The sequence below is a fragment of the Lampetra fluviatilis genome, chromosome 32 (genome assembly GCF_964198595.1).
Source record: "Lampetra fluviatilis chromosome 32, kcLamFluv1.1, whole genome shotgun sequence".
Taxonomy (NCBI): Eukaryota; Metazoa; Chordata; class Hyperoartia; order Petromyzontiformes; family Petromyzontidae; genus Lampetra; species Lampetra fluviatilis.
In genome coordinates this window covers 162,841-179,110 of record NC_136306.1, presented here as the reverse complement: position 1 = coordinate 179,110, position 16,270 = coordinate 162,841, and the positions used below count along the sequence as shown (strand labels likewise).

The window sequence follows — 16,270 nt, the reverse complement described above, 5'->3', positions numbered from 1 at the left end:
TCTAATGTTTGTTTAGAATTTTGGAGATCTTTTTGGTCACGCCTGCTATGTATGGTAACGTGATAGTTTTGGTCGGAGTTTCATGTGGCTGTTTCTGTGTGGTGGGAGAGACAGCTTGGCGGATAGTACGGTCAGAGTATCCGTTTATCCTGAGGGCCCGATGTACATGTCTTAATTCACCGGTCAGGTGGTGTTGGTCAGAAATGCCATGGGCTCTGTGGTATAGCGTTTTGATGAGAGAATTCTTTTGAGATGGGTGGTGGTGGGAATCCGATTTCAACACTTGTGTTTGGACAGCGGGAACCTCGCCCACGCGCCCCGCCCCTTCGCCCACGCGCCCCGCCCCCTCGCAACGAGCCCCGCTCCCTCGCCCACGCGCCCCGCCCCCTCGCCCACGCGCCCCGCCCCCTCACCCACGCGCCCCGCCCCCTCGCAACGAGCCCTCGCCCCGCCTCCCATAGTCCCACCCCCTCCTACACGAGCCCCGCTCCTGCCGCCGCCTCCGCATGCGCGCCCCACGCCTCTTGCTGCTGCCCGCGCTTTGCCGCCGCCTCGCCGCGTCTCGCCCCGCGCCTCCTCCGCGTCTCCCCGCGCCGCCGCCGCCTCCCAGCGCGCCTGCGCGCCGCGAGCTGCACGCGGCGCCGCACCCCGCCATGGCGCTGAGCCGCTTCGCGTACACGCGCGGCTTCGAGCGCGAGGACGCGTGCCTGCCCGACACGTGGGTGGTGGTGCGGCTCGACGGGAGATCCTTCCGCAAGTAGGGCGCACTGTACGCCCGTCCACACGTAGAGACAGCGGCAGTCGCCGTCTCTCGCGCACGCACACATGGGGCTCAACCACCACCACGGCGCCACAGAGACAAAGAGCCCCCGCGTAGCCTTAACAGACTGTTGGGACAAGTGCTCTGCGAGCGAGTAGCACCTTTGAAGGGGGGGGGGGTGGCCAGCACCACACCTGGCCACCTTTGACTCCCTAGTTGCGATGTCTACACGCCGCACCAGGTACTCATTTGAGGCCGAGTCAACCTAGGAGAGGCCCGTGACGGGTTCCGATAAGTCACTGGTGTTGGCCGTAAGCGGGAATCCAACTCCCCACATCAACACCACAACACTCCAAAAACAACACCCCCATCCGCCACGAAGTAGCGGTGACATCACCACGGCGCTTGTGCCAGGCGAGGTCGTATGTCTTGAGGGCACGTCAAGTGCCGAAGGCTCGCTGCTGGCAGGAGGTCCCGGGACAGACCCTGTCACCCACCCACTCATTCACTTCCACTCTTAACCAGCCTCACTCAACCACCCACCTGCTCACCCATCCATCCACCCACTCGCTCACCCGTCCACCTACCCACTCACCACACTGTGGGTTATACTGTAGTCCTTTTCTGTTTTTCCAATCCCGTTGTCACTCATCCCAAGCTCATAATGCAGTCCTTGCTCGGGTTCAAGAAACGCATTCACCCTTACCGATTGCAACTTTGAGAGTGCTGTTTGTTGTCGGCCCGTTTGACGTTCTGGGCCTGTGCTCAGCAGCTGTGTAAACTACAAAACGCGCCGAGCTGCAGACGACGGCTCCCCGGGACTCGCCCGCCTCGCCTGCTGCTCTCGAAAGCCTCCACCGCGTGCAGCAGCCAGCGGGCGATGCTGCTGCTGTGATCCCAATTAGTCCTTGGGCCAGACCACATATCGGCACCACCCAAAGTGGCAAAACTTAAATGGTGCCATTTTATTTGTTACACCAACAGAAGTTAAATAATACGTGATAACCTTTCCAAATGAGCAGCTGTTATTTTTTTCTCGCAGGAAACCTGTCTCTGCACCTATCGCAATCACTCCTATTTGCCCGGACGTTACAAATAAAACATTCTAACGCATCCGCTGTTAATGAAGACAATAAATAATTGACAAAATGGATGTTTGGCCCCAAGGCATGTATTTCATACATATTCTTGCATTCACGCTTGTTCTTCAATTTCAGTGACTTAGTTAAGTCTGGAATAGATTGGCGCTCTCTGTTTTCCTTCTGTTTCTAGCAGCTTGTTTGCTCATGATCATTTACTGGCAGGTGAGTCAAGTACTGGTGGTTCTGTATTATCTGTTCAGTAAAGATATCTAAAGTGCTAACTTTACCCTCAATGTATTGTTAATGTACCTGTTAAGATTATTAAAGGCCAGGGACTAGAGGGAAAAAAAATATTTTTGTTCAGTTTGTCAATTTTGATACCTTCTATAAATTGTAAACTTTCATAACATGCACACAATTATTAAATTCATAAAAACTAACTATATTTGATAAATATAGTTCGTTTTTACGATTTTATACGAACTTCGCCAAGTAAGCAGCCTTAAATCAGCTTTTTTTTGCGTCTTTCATCGCAATTACTACAGCAGTGCATACTGACTGTGATGGGATCTGCTATGATTACAGCAGTGCAGATTGTAGTGGTATCTATTGTTTACAGCAGTGCATGCTGACTGGTGGTACCTGCTATGATCCCAGCAGTGGCATACTGACTGTGCTGGTACCTGCTTTCACTACAGCAGTGCATACTGACTGTGGTTGTACCTGCTATCACTACAGTCGTACATGCTCACTATAGCAGTATATATCGACTCTATAGCACAAAGTACTCACCTGACAGAGTGAACTCCGCAAAGGTTATCATAGAATATGTCCCACACACAGGGAGGATTACAAAAATCATTACGAGACTTTGCCACCTCAGGTCGTACCAATAAGTTATTTTTTTGGCCCGAGCCCATGGACTAAATTGAGTGATTTGCAGGTTACAGGTGTCCTATACCTGCTGTCAACCCCTTATCAGTGCTGCCTACCTTATTGTAGTGTTGCTCCCCAATATGGAGGCACACACTCTGGACTGGGAGGCAACACTTTTATTTAACAACTTCCCTAGCGGGTAACATTGAACGCAACTTGGGTTCTATAGTAGGTGATCTGGTTAACTATGTGAATAGCTAATTAACTCTAGACGAAGACCCGGAGACGATGAGACGCGGGAGCCAGGCTTGTTTCTACAGACGAGCCCAGAACACTCTCGGGACTGCCCCTTGATGCTCCTGGGCGTGGCCTCGTTCCGCCTTCGGCCATGCCCCCTTCGAGACCTTTCCCGAATGATCTCGACCGAGCATCACGTGCCCCACTCAGGCTACCACCCCTCCCTTGCCCTCTCTCAGACCATCGCCAGGAATCTGCCCCCTAGGGCTGGCTGACATGCCGTACTTTGGTGCTAGAGAGAGGCTCCAGACGCATTGTTGCACTCCTGTAACAGTAGCTGGCGCGAACACCCGAGTGACACCATTTACGTCACATTATTACAGACCAATTCAGATCTGATTGGTCACCCCGTGCCCCTTATAAATCTCAACGTTCATCCTACAAAGTCCAATGACTAGGGAGAAACACAAAAAAACAAATTTTTGTGCCCGTATTAAAACAGCAGTACACCGTATGGACCTGAAAACTCAATTAGCCTGTCCAAGAATACGGGTAAACCGTATGGGTTGGAAGGTATGGGTGACCCTCGCTTTGAGATAGTGGGATGCGTTCTTCAAAAAAACACAGGTTCAACGAAAACGGTCTGTCCTCGTGTAACGCGGTAGGGGCGATCCTGAAGAACATCGCGTTATGGAAAAATCACGTCTTAATATATAATGTAGGGTAAAGCACAGTCCGCAATAACACGATGCGTATGCAGGCGTGTGGGTGGCATCCAGCAGCATCGCACCTTGTGTGATGATGCTATGCTTAGGCAGCTGTACAACCGCTTATTCCTACTAATGCGTCATAGTTCTGTTCATTCAATCGCGTTACAGGGACTCCTCTACTTTCTAACGAGTTAGGTTCCAGAGGTCTGTTCGTAAGTCGATTTGTTCGTAAATCCAACTTTACTCCTGTCAATTCAAAAATGTTGTACGGCATGTACACTAAACACGGGGAATGGCTTTAAAAGTTGTATAATCTCCTGTGGCTGTAGATATCACTTGTTCTTCATGTTCTGTAGATGTCACTACCGCCATCTATTTTTGCGCGGTGGTTGAACTTTAGACTCTCGGTCCGAACAGGCAACTGGACATACGGACAGGTTTGTTCGTATCTCTCGAAGTTTGTATGTCGAATGTTTGTAAGTAGAGGAGTCACCGTATATCCCATTCGCATTAGTTGAAAAACGTGTTCCCTAATTCATCAATCGCGTTACATCCAATTAGCATTATGAAAACACGTCATATAAGAACGGACTATCGTAAATCGGAATGGCTTTTCCCATTAATTGAAAAAAGAAATGAGGGATGTGTTTCGGACACTAATTCCAACTCAACTCCTAACATTAAAATATACACCGATATCACTTTTCCCAAAACAAAAATAATGTAAATATTAAAACGATTTAATAATAACTTAAAACTAATATAATTAACGTTTTCAATGAACTGATCAAAAGATACCATAACGCTATCACGAATGGATGAAGCAGCCTCCTGGGCGCTTCTTGTTTGGTGATGTCACGGCGCGTGCCGTAGTGAAATTTCATTAACACGGATATTCGATTTTATTCATCAAAAAGTGTCTGTAATTTGTTAATTGCTTTCACGCAAAATTTTGTAAACTGTAATTCGTTGGTAAATCGAGGTGTAGCTGTCATTTTTCAGCATTGGGATATTTGGACAACACCAGTTATATTTTTTTTAGATATCGGAAGAAACCCAGGAATTCAGAGGAGCAACCCATGCAGAACAAACAAAGAAGGGCCTGGGTTCGATTCTTAAACTCGGGTGCCTTTCTGCGTGGCTTTTGTTCTCCCGATGTTTAACTGTGGGAGGAAACCAGAGAACCCGGAAGAGAGACACACGGAACGGCGACGCTGACGTGGCTTGTGTCGGCGGTGTCTGCTCCGCGACGCAGGTTCGCCGAGGACCACGGGTTCGTGAAGCCCAACGACGCCCGTGGGCTGCGCCTCATGGCGCACTGCGCGGCGCACGTGGTCACAGAGCTGGACGACCTCGTCCTGGCCTACGGGCAGAGCGACGAGTTCAGCTTCGTGTTCCACCGCAAAACCAACTGGTTCAAGCGCAGGGCCAGGTAACCACCATCACCACTGCCGTCACTCATGCCTCACAGTCAGGGCTATCCATAGGGGGGTGCGGGGCCTGGGAAAATCACACTGTGCGCCCCTCCCCTGACGCCTTCAAAATAAACCGGAAGTATTACATCTAACACTGTGACGTCGAAGCACGGGCCCCCCAAAACGCGGGGCCCGGGGCATCCACCCTGATTTGCCGTACCTTAGGGATGGCTCTGCTCACAGCAGAAAGGCCTGAGTTTGATTCCTGAATCGGCTGCCTTCCTGTGTGCAGTTTGTATGTTCTTTCTCTCTTGTTCTGCATGGGTTTTCTCTGAGTTTTCTGGTTAAGTGACAGTACAGTAAATCTCCATTTAAAACGTGTGGCATTCACACTACACATTTTAGCTTGAACGCGATTTTTTGTATTGGAACGTTTTCCACTTAACGCGTACCGTGCCTGCTATAACACAACTTTTCTGAACGGCTTGGGTAATGGCAGCATTGTTCGGTGATGCTGGGAGCTGGTCCTGTAGGTCTGATGTGTGCTGTGATACATGGCACGCCTTCCTGTTCCTCAGTCTTTGTTCTGGCATCTTTGTGTGCGAAGTGTCATCTCACTCTCTTATCTTTTCACTCGCCATATCTTTTACACACTTAATATTTGAATGACTGTTACACATAGCATATGTATAGCAAATATATATAGTGGGTTATCAGCGAGACAGAGACGACGTAGTCGAGGCACACTTGTTTATTAAAGCAAAGGCCAGTAACATAACACTTGAAGGGGTAATGGCCCCTTCACCCGTACTCAACAGGAATACACCCCTAGCACTATCCATGACTGATCTACTCCCAGTCCTCCTCTAAGAGTGCTAGGGGAGGCTATCTGATCCGGCCCTGGTTAAGCACGGATCCCGGCACCCAGCCAACCAGACCGTGCTCTTACAAGAGCATCGGTCCTGAGGCTCTAAGGGCCGCGCCATTGGCTTGCCCTGCCCGGCCCTGAGAAGGACAGCGAGCCAGGGAAGTTCCAGGGCCTATCTGCCGGTCTTCAATCTTCGCTGGTTAAGCTTCACACTGGACCCCGAGCCCTCTGGCTCCCCGCCTTTTATACCAACCGCCACCGAGGGGTGGGGCTATGGGGGATCACAGCGCCACCCATAGCCCCCCAGGGTTAACCATTGCGGACGTGGATGTAGACACCCCTGTGTGTTTGTCCGCTTCCCTTTCCGTAACCACCTCTACATATATAAACACAACACATAAAAAAATAAACATGTGAAACAGTCGGCTGTCAAATAAAAACAATTAAATTATGGGCTGGAACAGCACCCCTACCTTTGCCATTATTCCTTATGGTAAAATAACTCCTGCTTAAAGCGAATTCGTTTTACGTGGCAATTTCAGGAATGCAACCCCCGCGCCTAACACGGACTTCGTAGTTTAAAAGAGTGTTGAGTCTTTTTTGGGTAAACAAGAATTGTAATAATATAAATAACGTAACGGAAATATCATGGGACCTTTTTTGCTAGTATCAAAGTATGAAAAATAAGAATAGGTTTTACCTTTTCTGGCAATAAAACAGGAGGTGTTAAGATGCACAAACACGAAATAGATACCTTTTGTAGGCCAATCAATTTAAAAGACAATGCATTTTTATCAGAGCATGTTTTGTTTGCATGTTCACCACAAGTATGTGTGGTTAATGCAGACTTGATTTATTGCAAAATGTATCTATTTGGTGTTTGAACATCAAAACACCTGTTTTATTGCCAGAAAGAGTAAAATCTATTATTTTTCATAACTTATCGGGAATATGCGTCTCTGTGTCATCCCACGGCAGTAAGTTCATGACGCAGGTGGCTTCGCTCTTCTCCTCGGCGTTCGTCTTCTACTGGGACAAGTTCTTCGCGCCGGAGCGGCTCCTCTACCCCCCGGCGTTTGACGGCCGCGTTGTGCTCTACCCCACAGAGCGGCATCTGCGGGACTACCTGAGCTGGCGCCAGGCCGACTGTGAGCACAAACTCCTCCATGGGAATCTGCCTCCTGATATAACCTTTGCTCTTGAATTAAACCTCAAAAGTAATTTTAGTAGTTCAATTGATAACTTGAGACTCTGGGTATCCTTTGTTAAATGTTGTATCATAGGAAATAAGCTTAAAGGGTTGTGTAAAGGGAGAGAGGGTACGATTGCATCCTCCTTATGGAAACGTGTTTAAGATAATTTGGCTGCTAGAAATGTGATCATGATAAGCCACTTTGTTGAACTATCATTTATGGCTAGGTTGCTTCTGAAAAAGAGCTATATAGCTCAGCGGGCCTTACCTGGTGAAATAAAAAAGTTTATATTTTAGTTTATGGTTTTATGTGCGGCTCCAAGTAGAACCACGGAGAGATTCTCGAGTCGGTGATTCTGAATCTCCACCCCCCCTCCCCCTTCAATGGGGCAGGCCACATTAACAACCTCTACAACACCGTGTTCTGGGCGCTGGTGCAGAACGGGGGCCTCACCACTACCCAAGCCCAGGAACGGCTCAAGGTGAAGTCCTGGGCTTGTCACTCACGTGTGTGCAATTGACAAATATGTCCACGTCTTGCATCTGCACGTGCTGGCAGCGTGAATGCGTCGGTGAAACTCCTTTTCGAACTCCCCTTACTCTCCCACCGTCATAATCCCCTCATGTGGTTGTTTGGTGCATTCACAGCTCACGGTGGCGGCAGACAAGAATGAGATCTTGTTTTCAGAGTTCGGTATCAACTACAACAAGGAGCCGTTGCAGTTCCGCAAGGGAACTACCATCATCTGGGAGAAGGTGCTCGCACGCAGGCCAATCCCATACGCGCGCCGAGAACGTGCAGAACGCTGGCCGCTCATCGAGTTATTTAATGTTTTCGCGGCTATCACAGAGCGTTATCACTGTTGGCTATTTACAGTGCGAAAGAAGTTGAACATACATACTAATATTGGAAGAAAGACCGTTCCAGACAGTCGCAGAAGCGTATCTGAAAGCACGCGATGCACTGACCGTCTTTGTTCGATGGTTCCCTAAAAACCGCTGTAAGGATGACCAGAGTTTACGTGATGGTTTATGCTCTTTGACAAGATCAGCAATTTGTATATACAGAATGTGAACCTCACCCAGGCTATTTCCAGTCAAAATCTACACTTTTTAATTAAATATATAAACTAGTGGGAAGTACCCAGCATTGCCCGGGCAAAAAAAACACACACACATCGACTTACACACATACAGACATAGACTCACACACACATCGACCTACACGCACACACATATGGACTTACACACGCACACATTGACTAACAACAACAACCACCATTCGCCACTAAGTGGCGGTGACGTTACCACGACGCTTGTGCCAGGCCATGTGCACCTTGAGGCCACGTGAAGTGTCGAACGCCCGCTGGCAGGAGGTCACGAGGCAGACCCAGGTGTCACGGGTCGACTGAATGAGATGACCGAGATGACTAGCTGATGCACCACCTGTGCCAACTTGCTGTGCTTTAGCCACCCGGCGCTCCGCTCATTGTTGTGAGCGTCGTTCCTCCGCTCTCCGTTGTTGTTGGAGGGCGACTGCCTCCAACTGCCCAGTAGCGTCCTTCACGATCCTCCTCCACAGAGGCCGATCTTGACACCGCTGGTACCAGTCATCGGCAAGTCCACTCAGCTCCACGTCCTCCTGTATCACATCACTCCATCTCTTCTCTAGCCCATGCCGCGCCCGTTTAGCCCCCTCGATCCGGCTGAACAAAAGCTGTTTAGGCATGCGGTGGCTGGGCATGCTGGCTACATGACCCAGCCAACGCAGCCTTGCCTGCCGGAGGAGCTCACCGATGGGACTTTGCCCAGATCTTTCAAGGATTTGTGAGCTCCTCACACAATCCTGCCTAGTTAAACCCAGGATGGATCGTAGGCAGGCCAGCCTAAATGTTTCTAACCGGCGAAGATGCTCCATTAGGAGGGTCCACGTTTCGCAAGCGTAGAGAAGGGAGGGAATGACTGTGGCCGAGAAGACCTGAAGCTTCGTGCGGAGCGACAGACCAGGTAACGTCCACACAGCGTTATGCAACCAATGAAAAGATATTGCCGCTCGACTGATTCGGAGTGAGACCTCTGCTGTTAAACTGGAGCCGGTCATAAGCACACTGCCCAGGTATGGGAAACTCTCCACTCTCTCCACAACTGCCCCATCACCGATTGGGAGTTGTGTGGGTGTAGTGTCCGATGGTACAAAATACCCAGGCAGGTGCTTAGTTTTGGTGGGGCTGATAGTAAGGCCCCACCTCTTTGTGGCACGCTCCAGTCTCAGCAGCAGCAGCATCTCCAACTCCTCCTCTGAATGAACAGCTATTACCAAATCGGCATACATAAACGTGGTTGGCCAATAGGGAGCCATCCCTTGATCGCACCCGGGCATCGATCAGCCTCCCATTATATCTGTACCAAATGGAAATTCCCCCGGTACAGCTATTGAAGGCTTCACGAACTGCATGGTCAAAATAGATGTTAAATAATGTGGGAGCCAGAGGACATCCCTGTCACACCTCAAGGTGTACAGGGAATGACTCTGACTTCCGGCCACGTAGTTTTACCCGGGCCCGCTCACCATCATGAAGGTCCTTAATGATCGTGAGCAGAGGGTCAGGGACTCCAAAAGCACGAAGAACAACCCAGAGCCCAGGCCTACTGATGGTATCATAGGCCTTGACCAGATCAATAAAGCAGAGATGTAGGTCTTGTTGGAATTCCCTACACCTCTGGTGTTGCAGACGGACAGAAAATATGGCATCTGTGCAGGACCGCCCTTTCCTGAAACCGCATTGGGGCTCCGTAAGCCTCTCCTCAGCGTGCCTAGCAAGGCGATGTTGAATAATCCTTGCCAGGACCTTTCCCGGCACACCGAGTGAGATGCCCCTGTAGTTGTTACAGTCTGTGCTTCTTAAAGAGGGGGACCACCAGGGCATCCTTCCAATCCTGCGGAACCCGTCCAGTGGTCCAGACTGTTGTTATGATGTCATATAGGGCAGTCTGTGCACAAACGCCACCCTCCCTCAGCATTTTGCTTGGGAGATCATCTCTGCCCGGTGCCCTTCCTGGTCTCAGACTCCGGATCGCCTTCAGTACTTCCTCAACAGACGGCACCTCAGCCAGCCACTCACAATAATTGAGGCACCGCAGCCTCAGCAGGGTCATCCCCACTTTGTGCCATGATGTTTTCCTGGCTAAGGGATTTCCCCTCCCCCAGGATCTCACAGAAATGCTCAGCAAATCTGCAAACCTGTCCCTGGGGGTCGGAGATTGGATCACCGTTTTTTCCCCTAATGATGGTAATAGATGTGCCGCTGCAGGTTACTTTTTTGATGGAGTTAAATAGTGATTTGTGATCGCGGGCCACTGAGGCAGACTCCCATCTCTTCAGCAACCCACGACCACCACCCATCCTTGCAGCGCCTTACGGCTCTCCGAACCTCCGAGCGAAGGCTGCAGTAAGCCTCCTCATTCTCTGACGTGGGATGCTGTAGCTGATGAGAGTGGGCCTGTCGCTTTTTCTCAACTATCCTGAACACCTCCTCTGTCAGCCAGGGTCTCTGGAGAGGTCTGGACCGCGTACCCAAAGCAGCCATTGCAGCTGCATGAGTCAGTCCTAAACCTCGCCCATTTACCCTCGACATCAGGAAGAGTGGGGGGGAACGATGCCAACCCCAGCCGCAAGCGATGATGGAATTTTCGCTTGCAACTTTCATCAGCTAACTGAGACCAGGCCACTTTAGGTTGGAATGGGATCCTGGGTGTACACCCACCACCGGAGTGGAAGAATGGTAGGCGCATCTTACAGATGACTAGTCCATGGTCAGAGGGCAGATCAGCGCCACGGTAGGTCCTGGTGTCAAGGACATGGGCTCGCATCTGCTGGTTCGTCAATATCTAGTCCAGAAGATGTTCTTGCTTGGACCTGGCATGCATCCATGATGTTGTGTGGATGCGCCGATGCCGGAAGAGCGTGTTGGTAATTACAAGCCCATGGGCTGCACAAAAATCTAGCAGCCTCCTACCGTTGTTATTGAGCTGATCTGGCCCATGCCCTCCAATCACTCCAGACCAGGTGCCAGCATCATGACCAACTCGGGCATTGAAGTCACCCAACAAGATGACTATCCCGAGTGGCCACTTTAACCAGCACCTGTGACAGGAGGTCATAGAAGACATCTGACTCATCGGCTTTGCCTGCTTCCCTCCACGGATGTTCGTCTTCGGTGGGGGCATAAGTAACCACGACCCCCACTCCTCGCCTCCGGTTGATTGGAAGGCGAGGCCAAAGTAGCCTGGGGCTTACAGCTTCCCACACCTCACCGCCACACTCCCACGCTCCCACGCTCCCTTCATTATTTTGTTCAGAAGAAGAGCCCACACCCTGTTGTTTGGCAGTCTCCTGCCCCGAGTAGAGGACTGTCCACCCCTCATGGTGGCAGGAGCCAGAACCGGTCCACCGGACCTCCTGAATACCACAGAGATCCAGGCGGTACCGGTCCAGCTCCCGACAGAGGAGTGGCAGCCTCTCCTCCGCAGTGAGCGTTCGGACATTCCACGTGGCCACACGAAGTGGCTTTTCGTTGTTTCTGGAGGAACCTTGAGGGTAAAGATTCAATCTCCTGCCTCCGCCAATTGGGATTTGGCCAGGAGACGTCATAGACGCCTGTCCCCCCGCGGCATCCGGCACAAGCTTATTAGTTACATGTTTTAAGTCGTGGTTTAGTGGTAATTAATTGAAAGGTGGAGGGGTTACCAGCCCCTCGCACCCGTCCAGAGCCCCCGTATAGCCACTGTGGTGGTCACAGACGCCATTAGGGGAGAGGCCAATCAGCATTGGCCCTCCCCCCACAGCACTGTCCACGACAGAGTTGCCCGTCCGGCACCGCGAGGAGGTAGGGGGTTGTTTTGCCAGACTTGCACACATACATCGACTCGCACACACAGAGAAATGGACTTGCACACTCACATGGAGCCAAGCACACACATCCACTAACACACACACACGTCGACTGACATACACACATATCGACTCACGCACACACACACAGACTTACATACACACATCGACTTGTATACACACACACATGAACGTACACACACACACATCGACTCACACACGGGCATCGACTCACACACACATCGACTTAGACACACACATCGACGCAGACACGCACATCGACTCACACGCACACATGGACTTGGACACACACATTATTATAGTAAAAATTACTAACTTAATTGTTAAATATTAGTTGTCCACACACACCACACACACACATTGACTAACACACATCGACTGACACACAGACATTGACCCACACACACAAACACATCGACTTACACACTCACATACATCGACCCACACGCACACATATCGACTTGCACACACACACAGTGACTGACACACACACACATCCACTTACACACACAGATGTGGACTTGCACACAGCGACTCACACACACATCCATCTCCACACACAAACATCGACTTAAACACACACACATATGGATTTACACACATTGACGCACACACACACGGACTCACACACATGGACTAACACACACACATCGACTTACACACGGACGTATCGACGTACAGACACACAGTGACTCACACGCACATATCGACTTACACACATACACACACATGGACTTAAACACACACATACATAGTGACACACACATGGACCTACACACACATATTTACTAACACACACATATCAACGTACACACACATGGACTAACACATACAGTGAGGGAAAAAAGTATTTGATCCCCTGCTGATTTTGTACGTTTGCCCACTGACAAAGAAATGATCAGTCTATAATTTTAATGGTAGGATTATTTGAACAGTGAAGAGACAGAATAACAACAACAAAATCCAGAAAAATGCATGTCAAAAATGTTATAAATTGATTTACATTTTAATGAGGGAAATGAATATTTGACCCCCTCTCAATCAGAAAGATTTCTGGCTCCTAGGTGTTTTTTTTATACGGGTAACGAGCTGAGATTAGGAGCACACTCTTAAAGGGAGTGCTCCTAATCTCAGCTTGTTACCTGTATAAAAGACACTTGTTCACAATCAATCAATCAGATTCCAAACTCTCCACCATGGCCAAGACCAAAGAGCTCTTCAAGGATGTCAGGGACAAGATTGTAGACCTATACAAGGCTGGAATGGGCTTACAAGCCCATCGCCAAGCAGCTTGGTGAGAAGGTGACAACAGTTGGTGTGATTATTCACAAATGGAAGAAACACAAAAGAACTGTCAATCTCCCTTGACCTGGGGCTCCATGCAAGATTTCACCTCGTGGAGTTGCAATGATCATGAGAACAGTGAGGAATCGGCCCAGAACTACACGGGAGGATCTTGTCAATGATCTCAAGGTAGCTGGGACCATAGTCACCAAGAAAACAGTTGGTAACACACTACACCGTGAAGGACTGAAATCCTGCAGCGCCCGCAATGTCCCCCTGCTCAAGAAAGCACATATACATGCCCGTCTGAAGTTTGCCAATGAACATCTGAATGATTCAGAGGACAACTGGGTGAAAGTGCTGTGGTCAGATGAGACCAAAATGGAGCTCTTTGGCATCAACTCAACTCGCCGTGTTTGGAGGAGGAGGAATGCTGCCTATGACCCCAAGAACACCATCCCCACCGTCAAACATGGAGGTGGAAACATTATGCTTTGGGGGTGTTTTTCTGCTAAGTGGACAGGACAACTTCACCACATCAAAGGGACGATGGACGGGGGCCATGTACCGTCAAATCTTGGGTGAGAACCTCCTTCCCTCAACCAGGGCATTGAAAATGGGTCGTGGATGGGTATTCCAGCATGACAATGACCCAAAACACACGGCCAAGGCAACAAAGGAGTGGTTCAAGAAGAAGCACATTAAGGTCCTGGAGTGGCCTAGCCAGTCTCCAGACCTTAATCCCATAGAAAATCTGTGGAGGGAGCTGAAGGTTCGAGTTGCCAAACGTCAACCTCGAAACCTTAATGACTTGAAGATCTGCAAAGAGGAGTGGGACAAAATCCCTCCTTAGATGTGTGCAAACCTGGTGGCCAACTACAAGAAACGTCTGACCTCTGTGATTGCCAACAAGGGTTTTGCCACCAAGTACTAAGTCATGTTTTGCAGAGGGGTCAAATACTTATTTCCCACATTAAAATGCAAATCAATTTATAACATTTTTGACATGCGTTTTTCCGGATTTTGTTGTTGTTATTCTGTCTCTCACTGTTCAAATAAACCTACCATTAAAATTATAGACTGATCATTTCTTTGTCAGTGGGCAAACGTACAAAATCAGCAGGGGATCAAATACTTTTTTCACTCACTGTACAGCCAGTCACACACACACATGGACGATAACACACACTTAGACTTACACAAGTGTAAATTAAATGTAAACAAAGTAAAAATAGTTCTTGACAAAGTCCTGCTCACAAGAGGAAAGTTTGTGGGGAAAAAGACACAATGGCTGTGCTTTGTTGTCTTAAGGAAATGAAATAGAACAGTTGGTATGCAGGGGAAACAAGCCGGTTACATAGTGTATATCTACTGTCATCAAACATTTTGTTAAGAAAATTAGAGGCGAGGGAAAGTGTACAAACTCAATAGTTTGTGACGTAAAGTCCTGCTCACAAGAGGAAAGTTTGTGAGACAAAAGACATAATGGTTGTACTTTGTTGTCTTAAGGAAATGAAATGTAACAGTTAGTACCCAGGGGGAAAAGCATGTTACATAGTGTATATTACCAACAGAACCAAACGGTATAGTGTATATTTACTGGTTAATGTCTACGATGTATTATGAAAAAGCAGTAATAGAAATGAGAGAAATAAGATAGATGTATGGTTGACGGGTGCTGTAATTTCGTGTGTGTTACCTTGCGCAGTGTCCACAAGATAGAGAAATGCCTCCTCACCCCCACCGAACGCGTGTGAGTTGGTATGGTCGAGCACGTGCTATGTAATAAATAAGTAATGGAAAACAGCACTGAATCGCTAATTAAACAACTTTAAAGGTGACAGATACGAAATCGGAATAGTGCTGGCTCAGCACAGGGCTTATGGCGTGCTACCTGTCTACTTTAAAAAAATATATAAACCCCACGGTTTGTGAGCCAAATCCTTCGCAAGTTTCAGCCACACACACATGGACAGACAGACAAAAAATTACTCATAGGTTAAGATGAGCTGACCAAAATGTCCTCCTCTCAGCAGGTGGTCTCCGGACACCAACTAAAGGAGACTGAAGCCGCTCCCCATGGGGAAGCCGACCCAGGAAAAGGAGATGTCATTGAGAAGGAATGCAGTGGCAGTCGAGACCTTGTGGACAGGTCTGCGGATGAGCCCACGGCAGAGGGCAGACCTGAACAGCGGCGGGAGCGCCCTGTGGGAAGCGGTGATCGTGTCAGCAAGGTGCAGGAGTCCGTGTCTGCGAAGCGAATGAGCGATGGTGAGCCAGCGGCGAGTTACAGCGTGGGCGTTGAACCAATTGCTGCATCCGATTCTGCGAGCCGGTGTGCGGCTCCAGACACCCCGACAGAGGGAAGGCGTGCCTCGCGGAAGGCCAAGGGAACGGACAAAAGGCAGGAACAGCAGCGCAAGGTGGTGATGCTACACGAAGACATCATTGGGGATTCTTTCTGGGAAAGGCACCCAGATATCCTCGCAGACTTTTCAATAAAAAATAGTAAAAGCCTCACGCTTACAAAAGTAACCAACTGATGAAAAGTTAGACCGTAAAGATCAACAACAATACATTATGAAACAGCTTCATGATTCGGTCAGGAAAATTTATTTTTTAATAAAATAAAAAAAGTTTATATTGTCAGCTTTATTCTTATCTTTGGGCATTGTGGACCTGCTCTTCACGCAGCAGGATGATGCAAAATATTTCCAGTGTTTTATTTCACAAAATGTATCTTGACGGCTCATATACCAACAACCCAGCAGACCTATCGAGGAGCATGGTTCAGTTTATTTTATTATCCACAGGTTTCCCATCTCCAGCAGGAATAGATACCCATATGGACGGCAGAGTGCCAGCGCAGTGGTTACACTCGTGCCTCACAGCAAAAAGTTCCTGGGTTCAATTCTTGGCTCACGTACCTTGCTG

At 49.0% G+C, this 16,270-nt stretch overlaps 1 protein-coding gene across 3 annotated transcripts; it reads left to right on the top strand.

The window, feature by feature from the left end:
* On the top strand, positions 1 to 15,958 carry THG1L (tRNA-histidine guanylyltransferase 1 like). 3 transcript variants are annotated; one of them, XM_078871210.1, is made up of 7 exons: positions 1 to 757; positions 4,921 to 5,097; positions 6,927 to 7,096; positions 7,534 to 7,622; positions 7,789 to 7,896; positions 15,045 to 15,089; positions 15,373 to 15,958. In XM_078871210.1, exons 1-7 carry the CDS (start codon positions 507 to 509, stop codon positions 15,877 to 15,879), a joined length of 1,347 nt encoding a protein of 448 aa, XP_078727336.1. In that variant the 5' UTR covers positions 1 to 506; the 3' UTR covers positions 15,880 to 15,958. The 3 variants fall into 3 exon arrangements, with proteins under 3 accessions (XP_078727336.1, XP_078727338.1, XP_078727337.1); XM_078871212.1 differs by lacking the exon at positions 15,045 to 15,089 and having other exon boundaries at positions 15,373 to 15,957; XM_078871211.1 differs by lacking the exon at positions 15,045 to 15,089 and having other exon boundaries at positions 15,370 to 15,957.
* Positions 15,959 to 16,270: the final 312 nt, after the last annotated feature.

Coding starts and splice junctions, on each gene's coding strand:
- THG1L (XM_078871210.1), top strand. CDS start 507: ATGCGCGCCCCACGCCTCTTGCTGCTGCCCGCGCTTTGCCGCCGCCTC. Junction 5,098..6,926: donor TGGTTCAAGCGCAGGGCCAG/GTAACCACCATC, acceptor ATCCCACGGCAG/TAAGTTCATGACGCAGGTGG. Junction 15,090..15,372: donor CTCACCCCCACCGAACGCGT/GTGAGTTGGTAT, acceptor TCCTCTCAGCAG/GTGGTCTCCGGACACCAACT.